Source organism: Ornithorhynchus anatinus, chromosome 10 (assembly GCF_004115215.2).
Source record: "Ornithorhynchus anatinus isolate Pmale09 chromosome 10, mOrnAna1.pri.v4, whole genome shotgun sequence".
NCBI classification, from domain to species: domain Eukaryota; kingdom Metazoa; phylum Chordata; class Mammalia; order Monotremata; family Ornithorhynchidae; genus Ornithorhynchus; species Ornithorhynchus anatinus.
In genome coordinates, this window is record NC_041737.1 from 47,470,861 (window position 1) to 47,490,683 (window position 19,823).

At 49.9% G+C, this 19,823-nt stretch overlaps 1 protein-coding gene across 2 annotated transcripts; it reads left to right on the forward strand.

Moving 5' to 3' along the window:
• The first annotated feature begins 6,155 nt into the window (after nt 1–6,155).
• On the forward strand, nt 6,156–15,865 carry LOC100079424 (carboxypeptidase A5-like). 2 transcript variants are annotated; one of them, XM_001511126.2, is made up of 11 exons: nt 6,156–6,220; nt 7,276–7,357; nt 8,517–8,651; nt 8,970–9,068; nt 9,623–9,724; nt 10,799–10,900; nt 12,286–12,396; nt 12,945–13,035; nt 14,217–14,416; nt 15,296–15,380; nt 15,678–15,865. In XM_001511126.2, the coding sequence occupies exons 1-11, from the start codon at nt 6,156–6,158 to the stop codon at nt 15,863–15,865; spliced, it is 1,260 nt and encodes a 419-aa protein (XP_001511176.2). The 2 variants fall into 2 exon arrangements, with proteins under 2 accessions (XP_001511176.2, XP_016083718.2); XM_016228232.2 differs by lacking the exon at nt 15,296–15,380 and having other exon boundaries at nt 15,678–15,749.
• The last annotated feature ends 3,958 nt before the right edge of the window (nt 15,866–19,823 follow it).

Genomic DNA, 19,823 nt, shown 5'->3' on the forward strand with positions numbered 1-19,823 from the left:
CTTAATGCTCCTTTCTTGGGCAGGAGACCTCTAGGGGAGCCCATTTTGTGTTCCAGACAATGGTTAATAGGCACGGGACCCCAGTGCCGCCAGTCAGGGAAGCAAAGAAATAACGAGGTCTGGTACAGCAGCAACTGAGGGGGACATTCAGGGAGGGAGACCTTGGGTCCCAATCAGAGAAGATGTAGGATTTAAGCCTCTAATAGGGGTGGGAAACCAGGAATTTCATTCAGTGTAGAAATACGTAGAGTTGGGTGGGGAAGAATGTGTTTGGAAAAATCATGGGACTGAGAGTCAGGAGACCCCTGGTCGGGAAAGGCAAAGGCCACATTATAGGTTCTACTCCCAACAGACCTGCCCCTGGGAGCGCTGCTAAAGACTGCTCATCAGGAGCATCAGCAGGGTCTTTAGATGGCATTCATTAAACGCCCACAGACACATCCATTTGGTTAGAGCTATCATACCCAAGGAGGTACATCTAGGAACAAGGAAATGGGCTCCCTTCTCCCTGCACCATGGCCAGACAATCGATAAGATCAATATTTAACAGACCCTGGCCCCACCTGTTCTCTGGGCTCCCTAACAGCCAGTGTGTTACTCATGAGAGCCTCTAGCTTCTCTGTGGAAATCAAAGAAGCAGGCTCCAGTGGGCAGAGGTGGATATGCCAATTCACCCCAGAGGTCTGAGAAGCAGTGTGGCCTACTGGATAGAGCGTGGGCCTTCTGACCTGAGCTAATTTGGCTCCCTCCACTTGTCTGATGGGTTACCTTGAGCAAGCCACTTCAATTTCTCTGTGCTTCAGTTACCTCAGCTGTAAAATGGGGATGAAGGCTGTAAGCCCCATGTGGGACACGGACTGTGCTAATCTGATTAGTTTATATCAACCCCACTGCTTAAAACAGTGCCTGGCACATAGTAAGCACTTTAGAAATGCCATAAAAACAAAAAAAACCCCAAAACAGAGGTCAACAGAGCGAGTGAACAGGATCCATGTCCATCTAGGGTCAGCGACTTTGGGACGGTGGCCAGAATATGGCTTCACCCCACCCTCTGCCCTGCAGGAGGCTTGGGGCTTGGGTCACACAAATTTGGCTCAGGGGGCAAGGTGATATAATAGGAACAACCTGGGAAGCCCCAGTACTGGTCTTGCCCCTGGCCACTCACATACTTCAAATTCTCAGCAGCTGATGTGAATTTGTGGGGTTTGGGCCAAAAGCTCCTACTGAGGCCAAGGTGAAAGTCAGAGTCCAGATGGCCTGGGCTGATTGTGTTTCTAACCCCAGGTGAGAGAGGCCAGGGACAGAGCCTAAAATTGGGATTGGCTGACACCCACAAAGCTTTTCGCTCCAGTACTTTCCAAACATTGCAATGACACTGCTCAACTTGCAGGTCCTGGTCTCCAGATGGGAAGCGGGAGATGGCCAGGCCGAAAGCTGCCATCTCAGCTTGTTACGGACAGGAATTGCTACTGCCAATTCTGTTGTACTCTCCCAAGCGCGTAGTATAGCGCTTTGCACATAGTAAGCTCTCAATAAATACCAATGATTGATTGCACCCCACCAAGGAAGGAGAAAAACCTCTAGCATGGCACCCTCCAGAGGCCCAGGGAACCTAGGAATGACCAGGCTCAAGGAACCTGAACCAAGTCCAGTGACATTAATACTTCCCTTCTCTGGGGCAGAGACCTTCCCCGATTAAGCCCTCTTTTCCCCGGCTTGGTCTCCCTTCTACATCATCTACGTGGACATTTGATATTCACCCCACCCTTTACCTCACAGTACTTACGTACATATCTTTAAATTATGTATTATCAAATTAATAATTCATATTAATGTCTGTCTCCCTCTCTAAATCATAAGCTCATTATGGGCAGGGAACGAGTCTGACGATTTTGTTGTATTTTACTTTCTGCCCATAGTAAGTGTTGAATGAATACCACTGATTGACAGGGCCAGACACCCATTGGCCACAACATCACAGTTACAGGGGAAAGGTGTAGGTGTCTCGTTGAAAATGGGCTTTCAAGGGGCCATCAGAGGGAGAAAGAATCAGGCTGGGAGTCAAGGGCCACCCTCTATTATTAGTGGTATTTATTAATTACTTACTGAATTAATAGCTGGAATAGATACAAGATAATCAGGTCTGACACTGTCCCACGTGGGATCCACAGTCTAAATAAAGAGACCTTGGGCAAGTCCTTGAAATTCTCCAGGCTTCCTCATTCAAGGAATGGAGAGAATAATCTTTAAAGGTTCATTTTTTTATGGTATTGGTTATGCACTTACTCTGTGCCAGGCACTGTGCTAAGTCCTGGGGTAGATACAAAGTAACCAGGTTGGACACAGTCCATGTCCCCCATGGGGGCTCACTGTCTTAAATCCTATGTTACCGATGTGATAACTGAGACCCAGAGATGTTAAGTGACTTGCCCTATGTCTCATGGCAGCCAAGTGGCAGAGCCGGGATTAGAATCCATTAGTAGGGTGACATCCTGGTCACTGTGGGCACTGGGGCAAGGGGTGGAGGTGGGGTAGAGCAGATGAGGCAGACAGCTTGTCCTGTGTGAAACAGGGAGGAGGAGGCTGGGCATGCTTTCATGCCGGGTCTCGCCCCATCCGTGACCCGAAACCCTGATGACGGAGGAGGTGGAGATGGCACCAGCCTGGCGAGCTCACCGCCGCTGGTTGCTGCATTTCAAGAGCGATTTATTCTATTCATCTTGCTCTTTGGTGGTGGTGAAAAAGGCCAACTACATTCTCTCCTCCCTCTGGCCAAGGTTGGGGGTAGGCGGCTTCTCACCTGGTGCCTTTTTGCAAGAAATGCAATCCTACTTGCAGGGCCAGTTTGGCTAACACTCCAGGGGGGTCTTTGCAGTTTAAGCTCAGGGAGTCCTTAGGTCAGAGTTCACTCTCACATTGCCCCTCCTCTAGACTAGAAACTCGTCTAGTCTGTAAGCTCGTTGTGGGCAGGGCATGTGTCTGTTATATTGTACCAAGCACTTAGTAAGCACTCAATAAATACGACTGATAGATTATTCTGTATGCGTGCTCGTTCTGTGTGAGTTCCCATACTTTGCTCTCTCCTCTCCTCAGCGCTGATGGGGCTAATTTAAGTTGGGACCAGCTGATTCAGCAGAGAGAAGAATGGGGTTCAGTGCGATGGGGGGTCAGGGTCCAGTTCATTATAGAGACCCCATCAGCTGGGAGAGGAAAAAGTGTTTAGCTGGTGGGCTCTGGGCCCTTCTCCAATTTAACCACTGGTTAGAATGATCCTCTCTTTCCATCCTTATTAGAATGCAGGGGAAGGTGAACATTGCTGTATTGTACTTTCCAAGTACTTAGTACAGTGCTCTGCACACAGTAAGCTCTCAGTAAGTAAGATTGAGTAAACAGGGACTACAGTTAAGTGGCAGGGAAAGAGAAAGCCAGTTTTCTGATTGATTGATTGATTGTTCTTCAAGCTGTCATTTGAACATATTTACCTAAGTAGAGAAGCAGCACTGACTGGTGGAAAAAGCACAGGCCTGGGACTCAGAAGACCTGGGTTCTAATCCTTCCTCTGCCATTTGCCTTCTGTATGACCCTGGGTAAGTCCTTTCTCTGTGCCCGGTATCCTCATCTGTAAAATGAGGATTCAGTACCGGTTCTTCCTCATACTTAGAATGTGAACTCTGGTTGGGGCAGGGACTGTGTCTGACCTGAATGCCTTGTGTCTATCCCAGTGCTTGGTACAGTAGTTGACACATAGTAAATGCTAAACAAATGCTGTTATTATATTTAATTCTCCTTCCACCCCCTCTGAGGCTTTCTATTGGGAGGGAAGGGGAATCAACCCAAAATGGAGAACTAAATCACACTTAAAATGTCAATTTGAATAGGAAACAACCCTCTATATTAAAGAAGTGCAGCAGTTCATTAAGGCAAACAAGTCAGCAGATAGATTCTACTCTTCTTCTCTTAGCCAAGCCAACACTTTAGTGATCTGGGGAAGGAAGTTAGTTGAGCATTACTGGGTATTCTTGCAGTCCTGGGAGTCAAAAGGACCTGGGTTCTAACCTGCCTCCACCACATCTTTTCTTTTTCAGTGGTATTTGTGAAGCGCTTGCTACATACCAGGCACTGTAATAAACGCTAGGATAGATACAAGATAATCAGGTTGGACACAGTCCATGTCCCACATAGGGCTCACAGTCTTAATCCCCATTTAACAGGCGAGGTAACCGAGACACTGAGAAGTTAAATGACCTGCCCAAGGTCACATAGCAGACAAGTGGCTCTTAACAAATACCATAAAAAAAGGAGTTGTCTTAGTGGTATTTGAGGTGGTTGAGGGGATAAAGATAAAGTGGATATGGAATATAGGGAAACTACAAGAAGAAACGAAGATGGAGGCGAAACATGTCAATCCAGAAACTGGCAGCTGGGAAAAGCAAGATGTTTCTGGAGAGGACCCTCTCTGGATTTATCCCAGACACCTGGCCAAACACTCCATTTCTGGGAGCATGAAATATTGGTTTTTCAAGACATGTAGTAATTTTTTTCCCAGCTATCGCCCTTTAAGCTGTGAGGCTCTTTTTTTAGTCTTTCTGTTTCATCCCCACTGAATACCAAGGCGATTTGGGTGGAAGAGAAAATTCCTCCCATCTGTTTGCTGTGTATTCTGGGTCTTCGAATTCTTTCCTCCTTTTACAATCAGAGTGTTTCTGAAGCCAGGGACTCTACGAGTATTTGGCTTGTCCAAACCATGGGGCGGTACAAAATGGAATAGATTAGGCAGTGAGAGCAGAACGTTTGATAAATGCTCAAACCCAACTGTTTGGCTCCCAGATGTGGTGTTATCAGAGGGGGGTTGGGGGAGGATTGCAGGAAGTCCATGGACAAAGCACTCCCGCCCACGGCTCCCTAGGACACATGTCACCCCGATACCTGGTACTGCTCCTCCAGCTTCTACTGCAGGAAGACCCCAAGATCTGAGACCTTTACAATATTGAGTGTATTCTCAATAAAGTAACAACCAAAGCAAATCCAGGTCAAACCGCCTTTCCCTGGATCTAATACTGTTCTCCCCAGGAGCCTCAGGTGGCTGGGAAACAGAGAATCGGCTTGAAATAGTTGAATTCTTTTGCAGGAATGAACATCTCTGCCTTCTCTTCCTCCCATTTCACCAGGTCCATCTAGACTGGAAGTACATTATGGGCAGGGAACGTGTCTACCAACTCTGTTGTATCGTATCTTCCCAAACACTTAGTACAGTACTCTGTCCACAGTAAGCTCTCAGGAAATACCGGTGATTGATTAACTAATCAGTTTCATCAGTGACTGCTGCCACTTGGAATTGCAGCTCTTTAGTGATGACAGCGGCATTAAGTATTTGGAAAAAATTCATGCTGGCCATTACATAATGGCCGCCTCTGGTCCCATTGAAGGATAAAATGACAATTTTGCTATCGGATATTCCTTCGGTATAGGTTGAACTTATATTTTCGGGGGAAACTAGCATACAAAGTGGAGCTGCCCTGTGAGGAAATTTGGTCAGGGTTATAAACGAGAAGGGGCTCAGGTCTATAAAAAGGAAGGATGGGGACGTCCAAGGGAAAAGGATCAAGGAATGGGTAAGGAACAGGCAAGGCTGCAAAGAAGGAAAAAACTGCAGGAGACCCCTGAGCTGATAGAGAGGCTGAAGGTAGCTTCTGTCTCCTTCTGCTTCTCTCCTCTGATTTCTAACTGTACTCTGCCCTCCACTTCTCTTTTGCCCTTCTCCCCTCTCCTCTACCCTTCACTACTCTCCTTTGCCTTTCCCCTCCTTCCTCTGTCTTCCCCCTCCCTCCTCTCTCCTCTGCCTTCTACCTGAGGTGTCCCTGGAGGCAGAGCAGGGCTGCAGGTGGGGGTAAGACAGCCGAAATGTCCCCTCCGGTTACACTGCACATGCTCATTTTCTCCTCCTGCGGGGAAAAAAAAAAACAAAACACAGCAATTCCCAGTTAAAAACTTGTGAGTCCACTGGGTACAGTGTTACCTGGGAGTGCTGTGGATCTGACTGGCTAATAGCCTTTGTCCGGAAGGTCCTTAAGTCATGCCCCATTGCCCCCTCACCCCAAAAGAAATGGGTTATATAACTGCAGAGGAGGAAGAAGTCCTGCCTACCACAGCTCAACATGAGGGGTCTCCTGGTCTTCAGTTTTCTCCTGGCAGCTGCCTCAGGCCTCAAGTTGTTTTCTGGGTGAGTAGATGGGTCCCAAATTGGGACAGAAGCTGCACTCTTCTGGCGGCTGCACTCTTGCCTGTTAGTAATTCTAGCAGTAATAGGATTTATTAAGCTCTTACTATGGATGGAATACTGTACTAAGTGCTGGGAGCACACAGGTGGAGATCAGACAGGGTCCATGTCCCTGGTGGGGCTCATAACCTGAAAATAAAAAGGCAGAGAAACTAGAGTTTCTGATGCATTGAATTTGGGCTATGAGTCAGAAGTCCTGGGCCCAAATCCACCACTTCTACCCAAGTACTTAGCCCAGTACCCTGCACACAGTAAGCCACTCAATAAATACCATCAATGGATTGATCATGGGGGAGAAGGTGGAGGAGGAGGAGCATAATGTTTAGACTGCTCCAACCTCAGTTAACCCCTCTCTAAGAAGGAGGAGAAGGATGCCTTTCCCTGGCAAATTTTCTGGGATGAATCCCCCGGCCCTGGGCAGATCGATGGAGGTGCAGAAGTCCTGGGGGACAGCCCATTTAAGGGAAAACCAGCTAGGCCAGGAGTTGGGGGCACAGTGAAATGTTCCAGCTCTCCACAGGGGCTTCCAGGGATGACAGCTCCCTGTCTTCCCTCAACCTCTGGTCTCCCCCTTCCTGTTGTGGCTCCCGCTCAGCGTCAGATCTTCACTCCACCCGGTCCCCTAGCTGCCTCTTCCTGACTGACCCGGAGAAGCAGCGTGTCCTAGTGGATAAAGCACGGGCCTGGGAGTCAAAAGACCTGGGTTCTAATTCCAGATCGTCCATTTGTCTGCTGTGTTACCTTGAGCAAGTCACTTAATTTCTCTGAGCCTCAGATACCTCATCTGTAAAATGGGAGTTAAGACTGTGAACACTATGTGGGACAGGGACTATGTCCAACCTGACTAATTTGTATCTACCCCAGCCCTTAGTATAGCACCTTTGCACATAGTAAACACTTAACAAATACTTTAAAAAAAGCAAACAAGAAAAACAAACAACTTTTTTGCGGTTCTCCCAACCCCTCCTCTGGACCTCACCTTCACTCCGTCTTTCCAGGGACCAGGTACTCCGGATCAAGGCCAAGGATGAGACACAACTTGCAGTCCTCAAGGACCTGGTACACTTCAAACATCTGCAGGTGAGGACTGGGCAGGGTCCTTACAATAATATAATCACGATGCTGATGATGATAATGATGATGATGATGATTACTTACTGTGTGCCAACTGCTGGGGAAGGTACTAGATAATCAGATTGGACACCATCCCTGACCCACATGGAGTTCACAGTCTAAGAGGGAGAACAGGTATTTCTTCCCCATTTAATATATGAGGAAACTGAGGCACAGGGAGATTAAGTGACTTGCCCAAAGTCACTCGGCAAGTGGCACAGCAGGAACTAGAACCTGTGTTTTTTTAACTCCCAGGCCCATGCTCTTTTCACTATTTCCTCAGCCCAACTCCTGTCCCCTCCCCATGCTTTCTTTTTAGTCAAAGTGCAGACCATGTGGTCAATGCCAGAGGGCTTTACACCTCCCTCGCCATCCATCCCTTGTTCTCCTCTCCTTCCTCTTCTAGTGCTGTTTTCCACCCACTACAGCCTAACTGTCTGGTGTCTGGTGAAGTCCACAGGTAGTGCTAAAGCCTCCTCGGCCCTCCCCCTGCATGCCTGGCTCACTGCCACCAAGCAGAAATTTGCTTTGAAACAGCTGGAACAGCTGCCTACATATCCCAGGCCAGCTCCCTCCCACCCTCAGCTTCCCCTGTTGGCCAGAACCTCTGAAAGGGGTGCTCACAGCTCTCTATGGACCTTCCTCCCCATTTTCCAGATGAAGAAATCGAGCTCCAGAAGTAGGAGGGGCATAATTAATAATATTTGTAAAGCACTTACTATGTGCCAGGCACTATTCTAAATGCTGGGGTAGATACAGGCAAATCAAGATGGAGAGAGTCCATGTCCCCCACATAGGGCTCACAGTCTTAATCCCCATTTTACAGATGAGGTGACTGAGGCCCAGACAAGTGGCAGAGCCGGGACTAGAACCCAAGTCCTTCTGACTCTCAGGCCTATGCTCTATCCACTGTTACCCCCAGTGTAATTATGGAACTGAGCTGATGGCTCCAGTCTTGTTCCCCGTGGGTTGGGGAATATTTGGGGCTGGGAGAGGGGCAACGTTGAGTTTGGATACAAGGACTTTGGGAAATGCATCGCAGTATGACATAGGCAGGGACCCCCAAACCTCAAAATGTTCCCACATGAAAATAAATTAAATTTGTTCTGCCTCCTCTGTAAACCAGGTCGACTTCTGGCGTAGCCCACTCAGTCCCAACTTGCCAGTGGACGTGAGAGTCCCTTCTTGCAACCTGCAAGCTGTCAAGGCCTACCTCAAGTCCCACGGCATCCCATACTCTGTCATGATTGATGATGTCCAGGTAAGGTGCCCGACGAATCTATGATAGGGACTTTCCTTCTGGCTGCTTTTCCCTGACTCTTCCGCTGGCAAGGGAAGCTGGAGAGATGCTCAGAGCTGCCTCTCGCCAGCCCAACCAGGCCGGGTTTTTAGAGGCTGATTGCACTGATTGATCTATACACAGTAAGCATTCAGTGAATACCACTGATTGATTGACTGCCCAGAAAGACCAGTAGGAGAGTTGGGTTTTTGGTCCCAGAATGGTGTGGGGCAGGTCCCGCTGTCTAGTAGGCCAGCTTCACCTTCCATCCATCCTTCCCTCCGTCTGTCTTCCCACCAGGTACTGATAGACAAGGAGCGAGAAGCCATGGCCGCCTCCAGGAGACTCGAGCGCAGCTCCAGCACTTTCAGCTTCTCCTCTTACCACACCATCGAGGAGGTAGGGCCCTCGTCCGTGTGCCCAGCTGCCCGCCTGTGCCCCATGAGGAAGTTCCGGGGCCCAGGAGGGCAGGTAGAGAGGCATTTTGAGAAGGATGAGCTTAGCCTAGGGATGTGCTAAGGCAGGATGTCTGAAAGCAGTAGAGGAGGCCATTCTTGCTCCGGCTTGGACATAGTGCAGTGCCTGAAGTTTGGCTCAGGGGCTCCGAGGCACGCAGCTTACCTAGGCTTCCTGACCCATGCCCCTGACCCAACTGTAGATCCCAGAATCCCTTGTGCAGGCTCCCTCATATGCTTAGAAGGTGAGGGGAGGAATGAGAAATGTGAGGTGAGGGCATTCTCAAAAAGGCAGGTAGGGGAGGAGAATAAAGGTTAGAAAATGGGAGGAAAGAGAGATCTCCTGAGTCCTGGTTGCCTCTCTCTTCTCACAGGTAGGTAAGTTCCTGCTGTTGGTCCCAAAAGGTTAGGAAACTCCTGAGGAGTCCTCTTTCTTCCTACCCACATTGTCCCCATGCCCCACTCCCTTCTCCTCAGGGCAAAATGTTTTCCTTTCAGATCTATGACTGGATCGACAACTTTGCGTCTGAAAACTCGAACCTGGTCAGCAAAATCCAGATCGGCCAAAGTTACGAACAGCGTCCCCTTCTTGTGCTGAAGGTGAAGGAGTGGGAAGGTGGTGGGATTGGGAGGGCAGGGTTTTCCTTCTGTTCAGGGTCATCCATGCAGCTCAGGGCCCCTCTGAGCAGTCTCCTCATCCAGAGGACTGCCATGTACATATCTCCTTCTTCTTCAGTCATCCCTCTCTCCACCTCTCTCATCCAGGGGTTGAGACACCAGTGTGGTGGAGAGAGACCCGTGTTGAAATGGATGCCTGAGGCAGGTCCTGAGGTCTCCTTTCCTAGACGGCTGTGGGAACAAGGGATAATAGGGAAATGATGGATAATACGTCCTCTGAAATCAATTCAGTTCAATTCAACTCTATTTATAGAGTGCTTACTGTATCTCAGGCACTGTACTGAGCGTTTGGGGGAGTACAGTATAACAATAATCAGACACATTCCTTGTCCATAGCGAGCTTAGAGTCTAGAGAATCCCATCCCTAGGATTCAAGGATTCAAGGATCCAGATGGCTGCCACCCAATCTAACAGAGAGAAGACAGGGTACCAGGGCCACTGCCCACTGCACTCTCCGTGGCCTCGGTGGCTCCATCGGGGCTAAGGAGACTAGCCCTGGGGGAGAGAGGAAGGGTTGGTAAGGGGGACATCCTCTAATCAGGGGAGCTGGGGAAAGCAGCCCGAGTAAGCAGGATGTCCTTCTGACCACACACAGGCATCACAGGAGAAGAGACTGTGGTCAGTCCTGAGTCTACACCCCCTGGAGAGGCTGGGTGGCCGGGGGGTGGGGGGTGGGGGTCAATTGTCTTTCAATGGGGTCCGAAGAAGGTGCTCTAGAGGCTCAGAGCCCCCAGCCTTCGGGGGCCAGCTGCCTGTGTCTGGTGCTGGAATCTGCCTTTCTGCCAGTTTTAGCCAGCACCAGTAGCCGGCTGGAACACAGTTAAAACTCATGCCCACGCACACACATACACAGAGTTCTCCAGCCTGGAGGGGCGCGGGGGTGGTCCATCTGAGGGAAGCTAAGGCACAGCCTCATTCATCCAGCTCAGTGGTCCCAGCTGGTTGGATGAGATGCCACTGTGCTAACCATTGTGACTTCCTATTTATGGCTTTCAGTTCAGCACTGGAGGCTCCAACCGTTCTGCCGTCTGGATCGACACCGGGATTCACTCTCGAGAGTGGATCACCCATGCCACTGGGCTCTGGACTGCCAATCAGGTCAGTAGTGGATGAGACCCATACGGTCAAGGCTAGCCAGGCTAGTAGTAGAAATACTATTTATTGAGAGCTCCCCAAGTGCCATGCCCTGTTCTTGCCTTATTGAAGGCACATTTCCTCTAAGAAAATCCATTTTAACCCTTATTTCCTCTTCTCCCATTCCCTTCTGTGTCACCCTAGCACTTGGATTTATTCACCCCTTCCTCAGCCCCACAGCACTTATGTATACATCCATCATTTATTTATTATATCAATGTCAGTCTCCTCTACACTGTAAGCTCATTGTGGGCAGGGATCGTGCCAGCCAACTCTGTTATGTTGTACTTTCCAAGCACGTAGTACAGCGTTCTGCACACAGTAAGCTCACAATAAATACGACTGATCGATTGACCTACTGATTGATCACTAAGCACTTGGGAAAGCACTACAGATAGACAAGACACATTCCCTGCCCCCAAGAAACTTGCCCTGCCCAGGATCTCTCTCTGCCAGAGAGGGTTGACAAGGAACAAGGACAAATCCAGACACACTAAGGCTAGTTAACTGCATCCTTCCCCCTCTTATAAGAAACAGTATGGCCTAGAGGAATAGTACAGGAGTGGGAATCGGGAGACCCTGATTCTAATTTTCGCTCTGCCTGCTGTGAGATCTTGGGCAAGTCACTTATCTTGTCGCTACCCTGTTTTCTCATCTGTAAAATGGGGTTAAAATACCTGTCCTCCCTCCTCTTTAGACTGCAAGTACCATGTGGGACAGGGACCTATTTATGTATCTATCCTAGTGCTTGGCTCATAGTAAACACTTTAGAAATCAATCAATCAATCCTGTTTATCAAGTGCGTAGTCTGTGCAGATCACTGTATTAAGCAGTTAGGAGAGATTAAGCACTTGGAATGTAACAGATCTAGTACACACGATCCCTGTCCACAAGGACTACATGACACTCTAGTTTTTTTTTAGCTTCTTGTTTGGTCTACAGAGATAGCTCGATCGGTGGACTATTTTACACTAAAAGGCACTGCCCTGTCCTCTAGAATTATAGTCTGAAGATGTACTTTAATTGCATTTCATTTATCTCCCAAGTAGGAGTAGCTCTGGCTCCTGTAATAATGTGGAACAGGTGCTCTCCCCCCCCCTTGGATGGTTCTCTTTGCCAGGTCAGAGTTCACTGGGCACAAAGCAAAGAACTGGCAATTGATTTCCCAAAACTTGGCTTCTCTAGTAGCCTTGGGCTCTCACATCATCAGAATCATCATCATTTATTGAGCTCCACTGCCTGCAAAGCACTGTACTAGGGTCTAGGGAGCACAGAAGACATCAAAGACACAATCCCTACCCATGAGGAGCTTGCACTCTTTTACCCCTCCGACTCCCTTTTCTTTGCAGATTGTCAGTGAGTATGGCAAAGACCCAGTGCTGACCTCCATTCTTGATACCCTGGACATCTTCTTGGAGATAGTCACCAACCCTGATGGGTTCGCTTACACACACAGCGAGGTGAGTGCTCCTTGTCGGGGAGGAGTGAGAGGGGAAGGGGAGCAGAGAGCCAGAGTGCTGAGCTGGGAGATGAAAAGGAGGGAAGGGGCCAGGACATTCAACACCTCTAGGCATTTGGCTTGCATTATAGAGGTAACTGGCCCAGACTGATGTCAAACAGGGCTTCCCAATACTCCCCCCAGCCTCAGGGGAGGGCACCTTGGGTAGATTGGGGAATGGGGATGCCAGGGAATAAGGAAAATCTGCACCTGACTGTGGGCAGTGTCAGGGCAGAGGCAACCCTACTCACAGTATTAATTCGTTAGAGGGATGTGAGTGAGTGCAGGAATGTTTCTCCCCGAGGTCCTTTTCCATCAATCAGGGGATGATATCCTAGGCATCTTTGTGCCTCGCTCCTCTCCACCTTGCCACTGCTCCACCAACCAGGCAACTCAGGGCAGTGACCATCGAGCTTGACGTTGGTATCATGGTGTGGTTCAGCCTAGGTGGACCCAAGGAGGGGTGGGCTCTTCCATTAATGGGGTCCTCTGGCCCGTGTCTCACCTCAGGACCGCATGTGGCGCAAGACCAGGTCCATCAACCCTGGGTCATCCTGCTCCGGTGTGGACGCCAACAGGAACTGGGACTCCAACTTCGGAGGTAGCGATCTGGCCTCGCGGGATGCTGTCTTCCTGCGGGAGTCCTCTGTCAGTTCGGGGGGTGACTGAGGGAGGGAGAGAGTAAAAAGACAATCATCCTGGGAAGTCCATCAAGCAGTCAATCGATGGTACTGATTAAGCACCTACTTTGTGCAGAATACTATGCCTAGTGCTTGGGAAAGTATAATAGAAGAGACATGATCCTTGCCATCAAGGAACTTACTGTCTAATGCCTTAACTGGCAACTCTTCCAAGGAGTTCCAGGCCTGTCTCAGGTAAGGAACCATACCAAATACAAGGATGTCACCTCTGTTATACAGATGGGGAAACTAAGGGCTCAGATGATGAAATTACTGGTCCTGTAAAATGTCATCAAAACCCCGATTATAACAGTTCTTTTTTTAGACTGTGTCTCCACCAGTGAGCTGTATCCCCAAACGCTGAAGGAGGTTTCTCTAATGTAGTGACATTCTTATTTCTACAACTCCTAGGTTTGGCTCCAGGGAATCACTGTCTACATCACAGCTACCTCTGCAGTTGGCAGTGACACTGAAGGGCTTAATATGGCCTAGAGGATAAAGCCTCCAGAAAGATTTCTAATCTCAGTTCTGCCACATGACCTTGGGAAAGCCATTTAACCTCTCCTTGCCCCAGTTTCCTCATCTGTAGAATGGAGATATATTGTGAAATGAAAGTGAGAAAGGACTTTGGAATCATAAGGATAATAATAATGACAATAATAATTGTGGTATTTGTTAAATGCTTTCTAAGTGCCACACACTACACTAAGCGCTGTGGTAGATATAAGGTAATCAGATTGGACACAGTCCCTGTCCCATGTAGGGTTTACAGTCGTCAGCTCCATTTTCCAGATGAGGTAACTGAGGCACAGAGAAGGGAAGTGACTTGCTCAGGGTCACTCAGAAGAGAAGGGGCAGAGGTGGGATTAGAAACACTTGACATAGTCAAGGTGCTATTTCAAGCAGGAAAGTGGAGGAACCCCATTGCTGGACAGTCCTTTGGGCATGGACCCTTGTGGGGGAAGGACTCAGGAGCTCCCAGATGCTGAGCAAGGGCCGGGCAGGGAGTCTGTGTGAGCCTCGGGGGTGCTTGCCATGCCACCTTTCTGCCCTGGGCTGTGCCTGTCTCACTTCCTCATTAAAGAAAGAGTTTGAATTCCAGGCACTGGCTCCAGTGACGATGCTTGCTCAGATGACTACCACGGACCCAGTCCTCACTCCGAGGTGGAGGTAAAATCTATCGTGGACTTTGTCCTGGGCCACGGAAACATCAAGGCTTGGATTTCCATCCACAGCTTCTCCCAGCTTCTCATGTTCCCCTATGGATATAAGTTGGAGCTGACCCCTGACCACCAGGAGCTGGTGAGTGCTGCTGCCCAGAGCCCACATTTGCTGGCTGAACCACCTGGCTTGAAGAAGGCAGTGGGCACTGGGAGCTGGGTTGGGGGGCCTCTTGAGGGAACTGCGAGCCTGTCCCTTCCCCAGACTGGGCAGTGGGAGGGTTCAGACTGGAATGGGGAGCTACCTTCTGGGGACATTTCCCAGGTCAGAGAGGAGGCCGACTCGCTCCTTGGACAGTCATCTAGAGAGTTCTCAGGCTAGCAGGACCCAGTGGGTTAGAAGTCCTGCTGGATGAACAACTTATCACTGGAGACTGACTTGGAAGCCAGGAGTTGCTGGTGACTAGAGGACGACAGAGCCCGGGATCACCTCGTCCCCTCCCTACATAGATTAGGGAATTTAGGGAGCCAGCCCTCGGCACCACAGGGCATAAGGAGAGGGAGAAAGCCTTTTTCCAGCCAGGACCCTTGGGCCTGCCTGCTGTGGACCCTGACACTCCATTTTGAGGGGAGAGACTGCTCCATGTCTGAAACCTGGGGTGGGATGGGGCAGGGAGATGCGAAATCCCTCAGGGATTCCCTCAGGCAGGAAGAGTAGCCCGACTTCCAACCAAACCCACTGGGGTCCAGGGCTCCCCACAACCCCCCAGCTAAAGCAGGAGACATGGCATCTGCCACATGGGGGCTTCTGGGACTCCCTAGCCTGGGTGCCAATACTGTGAATGGAGCGGAGATGGGCTGATTTCCTGGAAATGGGAAAATCTCTATGGCCCTCAGCCTCTCGGGACTCTCTGACAGTAGGGGAGCAGGGCAGGGACTGGGGAGAGAAGGGGAGGAGGGGAGGGCAGGGGGCAGCTTCTCCAGCCCTGCCTCTCACTCCTCTTTGACATTTCCTGGGCAGAACGATCTGGCCCGCGAGGCCGTGAAGGTGCTGACAACCAAGTACGGGACTGAGTACACCTACGGCAGCATCTCCAGCACCATCTGTAAGTGGCCCCGTGAGCAGTGGGGAAGGCACGGGTCCCACCTCTCCGGAAACTTTCCCCTTCAGTCCTGCCAGGGTGAGCAAGGTCAATTTAAAGGGGTGGGAATCTCCCATCCCACCTACTCCAAACTACCATACCCATACTCCAACTCAAAGAGTTACAGGCCTTCTTGGCTGCCTATGGGTGGCAGAGATGTGAGTGTGAGTTGGGTTGCCACAGGTGAAGAGAGCTGACAGGTATGATGGTGGATGACCTTGAAGTCAATGGCGAGGAGTCTCCCGATGTGTTTGCTTCCAGACCAGGCCAGCGGGACCAGTATCGACTGGGCCTACGATAACGGAATCAAATACTCCTTCACCTTCGAGCTGAGGGACACTGGGGAACACGGTTTCATGCTGCCCGCGAGCGAGATCATCCCCACGGCCGAGGAGACCTGGCCCGCACTGCTCACCATCATAGACCACGCCCGCCACCACCCCTATTAGCCACCTGGGGGTGGGAGATGAAGGGATTCTGTCCCCTCTCCGGCCAAGGCCTTCCCCATCATGCCGGGTTCTCCTTTGCTCCCTTCCCCTCTTCCGTCCTGCTCTCCCCGTCTCTCAGGAGAGGTTGAAACCAGCCTGAGCCATGCTGGAAATGGAACAAAACAAAGACTCCGGGCTACCCCCTGCTCCTTGTGGCACCCGACCCATCACCTTCATCATCACTGACCTATGCCAGCACTGGGGACAGACCTAGGAGGATGGAATAAAAGCCAGCCTGAACCCCGGAGAAGCAGCGTGGCCTACTGGAAAGAGCACGGGCCACGGAGTCAGAAGAGCTCAGCCACATGCCTGCCGTGCGACCTTGGACAAGTCACTTAACTTCTCTGTGCCTCCTCTGTAAAATGAGGATCAGTGTCAGTCAGTCAATTCTATTTATTGAGCATGTATTGTGTGCAGAGCACTGTTCTAAGCTCATGGGAGAGTACCACACAACAATTAACAGACACATTTCCTATCCACATCAAACTTACAGTCCGGAGGGAATGGGGGGAACAGACATTAATATAAATAAATAAATTACAGATAAGCACATAAGTGCTGTGGGGCTGGGAGGTTTGATGAATACAGAAAGCGAGTCAGGGAAATGTCCTTCCTACTTAGACTGTGAACCCTATGTGGGACAGGGACTGTGTCCAACCTGATTAACTTCTAACTACCCCAACATCTGGAACAATGCTTGGCCTATAGAAAGTGCTTAACAAGTACTATAATTAACAAGTACCATAATTAACAAGTACCATAACTAACCCACAAAGACCTCCCAGGCTCAGAGATGGGGAGTGGGGAGTCAAATAGTCACAGTGAATACTTTATCAATAAAAACTTCCAATCGTGTGGCCCAGCAAGATTGCTCAGAAAGTAGTCATCTCTTGCTTTGCTCCCCAGCCCCGGAAAAAGGAAGCAGCATGGTCTAGTGGAAAGAGTTCAGGCCTGGGAGTCAGAGGACCTTGGTTCTAATTCCAGCTCCGCCACTTGTCTGCTGTGTGACCTTGGGCAAGTCACTTACCTTTGATGGACCTCGGCTACCTCTTCTGTTAAAGGGGTTTCGATACCTGTTCTCCCTCCTACTTTGACTCCTACTTAGCCCCAATTTGGGACCCAATTCACTTGTATCTATTTTAGTGCTTAGTAGAGTGCTTGACACATAGTAAATGTGTAACAAATACCATTATTATTATTATTATTATTATCAGGGATAACCCAGGGAGTGGGGTGGGAGCAGGAGGTGGGGCTTTAGTGGAGAAGGTGGCCAAGTTTGTTCCAGAGAAGCGGCATGATCGAACAGAAAGAGCATAGGATTGGGAGTCAGGAAACCTGGGTTCTATTCCCAGCCTCCCCACTTGCCTACTCTGTGATCTACTTCTCTGTGCCTCAGTTTCCTCAACCATAAAAATTTTCTCCCTCCCCTTTAGACTGCCGGCCCGTGTGGGACACTGACAGTATCTGATCTGTTACTCATAAGCTCATAATGGACAGGGAAAGTGTCTGCTAATTCTGTTGTATTGTACTCTCCCAAGTGCTTAATAGAGCGCCCTGCACATATTAAGTGATCAATAAATACCATTGAATGATGGATTATTCCTGGGCTTAGTACAGTGATGGGCACATAATTAACACTTAACAAATACCATTAGCATTAGCATTTACCTGAACTGGGGAGAGTCATGTAGGAATTCTGTGACTCTCCGGCTCTCCTCATCTGTCTGCGGTGTGGGACATCACCCTATTTTGGGAGACTCTGTTGCATTGTACTCTGCCAAGCACTTAGTACACAGTAAGCGCTCAGTAAATACCCCTGATGGATTGAGTCTGAGGTGTGAGAATGACTCTACTGGGGGAGTCAGGTGTTCAGTATTAAGACTGTGACCTCCATGCGGGACAGAGACTATATCCAACCCAGATTTGTTTGTATCCACCCCAGTGCTTAGCACAATGCCTGGCACATACCTTAACAAATACCATAATAATTATTTTTATTCAGCTGATGTTCACCCTTGAGACACTGTGGTCCCATCCCTGGCAGTTACCCCTTTGTCCAGCTCTAGAAATCAGGTTCCTTCAAGACAGCTCCCAGCCTGCAGGTCATCCCAGACTAGGCCACCGCCTCGGGACTTCAGTGCCTCCCAGAGGTCAAATTCCTCTTCTCCAAGTGAGAGGCCAAGGGGCTTGTCAATGTTAATAATTATAATAGAAATGGATTTATTCGGTGCTATGTGCCAAGCACTGTGCTAAGCACTGGAGTAGATACAATACAGTCATGTCAGATACAGTCCCTGTCCCATTCTTGTCCCTGCAACAGGGCTAGGGGACCCTAGACTGAAGCAGTAAAATGGGGTTCCCAGATTACAATCGTGAGCCCCATATGAGGCAAGGACCGTGTCCAACCTGCTTAGCTTATATCTATCCTAGCGCTTAGTACAATGCCTGACACATAGTAACAAATATTATTGGAAAAAGAAGTCACTCCACCTTCCTGCCTGTCAGTCCCACAACTCCAAAGGGGTCCTGGACCTGCATGTCAAGGGCAATTTCTGTGGAATGAAGGGGATGGAAGCCAGATTGGAGGGGGTAAAGAGAGAACTGTAGGAGAGGAATCTGAGATAGCAGGTGTAGACAACTCACTCAAGGAGTTTGGAGAGAAGTGGTAGGAGGGAGATGGGCCATTAACTGGAGGGAGCTGGGGGTGTCAAGGGAAGGCTTTTTTAAAATGGGGTGACATGCGCATGTTTGAAAACAGTGGGGAAGAAGCCATCAGAGAGTGAATGGTTGAAGATGGCTGTTAGGAAGGAAGAAGGGAGGGGGCAAGGGTTTTGATAAGGTGTGAAGGAATGAAGTTTGATGCACAGGTGGAGGCGGTGGCTTTTGAGAGGAGGCAGATCTCTAGAGATACTGCTAGAAAGGATGGGAGAGTTGAAGAGGGGATCGGAAGCAGGGAGGGACTGAGGAGGGGCAGGGGCGATTTTAGAGAGCTCAAGCCTGTTAGTGTCAATTTTCTTAATAAAGTAGGTGGCCAGGTGATTTGGGGCAAGGGACCGGTGGGGGGTTGGGGAGACAGGGGGCCTGAGGAGGGAGTTAAATGTCTGGAGCAAATGATCAGAGCAATGGGCATGGGTGTCAATAAGTTCCTGGGGCTTGGTTTCCAGATGGCAAGCAAAAGAGGCAGCCATCTCAGGGCTCACGGTTGAAAGGGCAATGAAGTGGGTGAAAATTGGGCAACATTGGAGATTTCATTTGGAAGTGAATGCAATATTTTCTTGCCTCAGGAGACTTAAATATCTGAAGCTGGCCCTGCTGGCTGCCCCCTACCCTCATCTCATGAGCAACTCCAAACACTGGCTAAGGCCTTGCCCCTCTCCCAACCCCATGGGCACCTGGGCACCTCACTCTCCTCAGGCTTCCAGGGAGCAATTTCCCCTTTCTGGTCCCAACTTTCCAGACTACTCGCCACATGGCATGGAACCAGGGAGAACCACCCTGTCACCCAGTCGAAACGGGTCCCAGCTAGTCCTGAGCCCAGACCGGCCGGGTCAGTGACCCCGCTGTCCTTGGTTCCGGTTACCACCACTCCCCAGAATATCCAGCCCCCCAGCTGCTCTGCACACGGAAATGTTTTCCTGCTTACTGCAGCCACAGGCTGTGGCTGCGGGGGCCTGAAGGCCAGCCAGAGCCGGTTACCGAAATACCCTATCTCTGCAGCTGCCCAGTTCCCTCCGATTTTATCAGGGAGGGGGGCACCGACCGTGGGATGGGGACAGGTGGAAGGGTTAGATCCCGGTGAGCCAATGTCCCTTGGAACCGGACAAGGTTAAGGTTGGAGCTAGTCAGGCATGATGGGCAGGGTTTAAAAGGTTCCCGAAGAATCCCCACCCTCAGACCCAGAGAACTGGCCGGCTTCAAC

Coding starts and splice junctions, on each gene's coding strand:
- LOC100079424 (XM_001511126.2), top strand. CDS start 6,156: ATGAGGGGTCTCCTGGTCTTCAGTTTTCTCCTGGCAGCTGCCTCAGGC. Junction 6,221..7,275: donor GGCCTCAAGTTGTTTTCTGG/GTGAGTAGATGG, acceptor CCGTCTTTCCAG/GGACCAGGTACTCCGGATCA. Junction 15,381..15,677: donor CAGCATCTCCAGCACCATCT/GTAAGTGGCCCC, acceptor GTTTGCTTCCAG/ACCAGGCCAGCGGGACCAGT.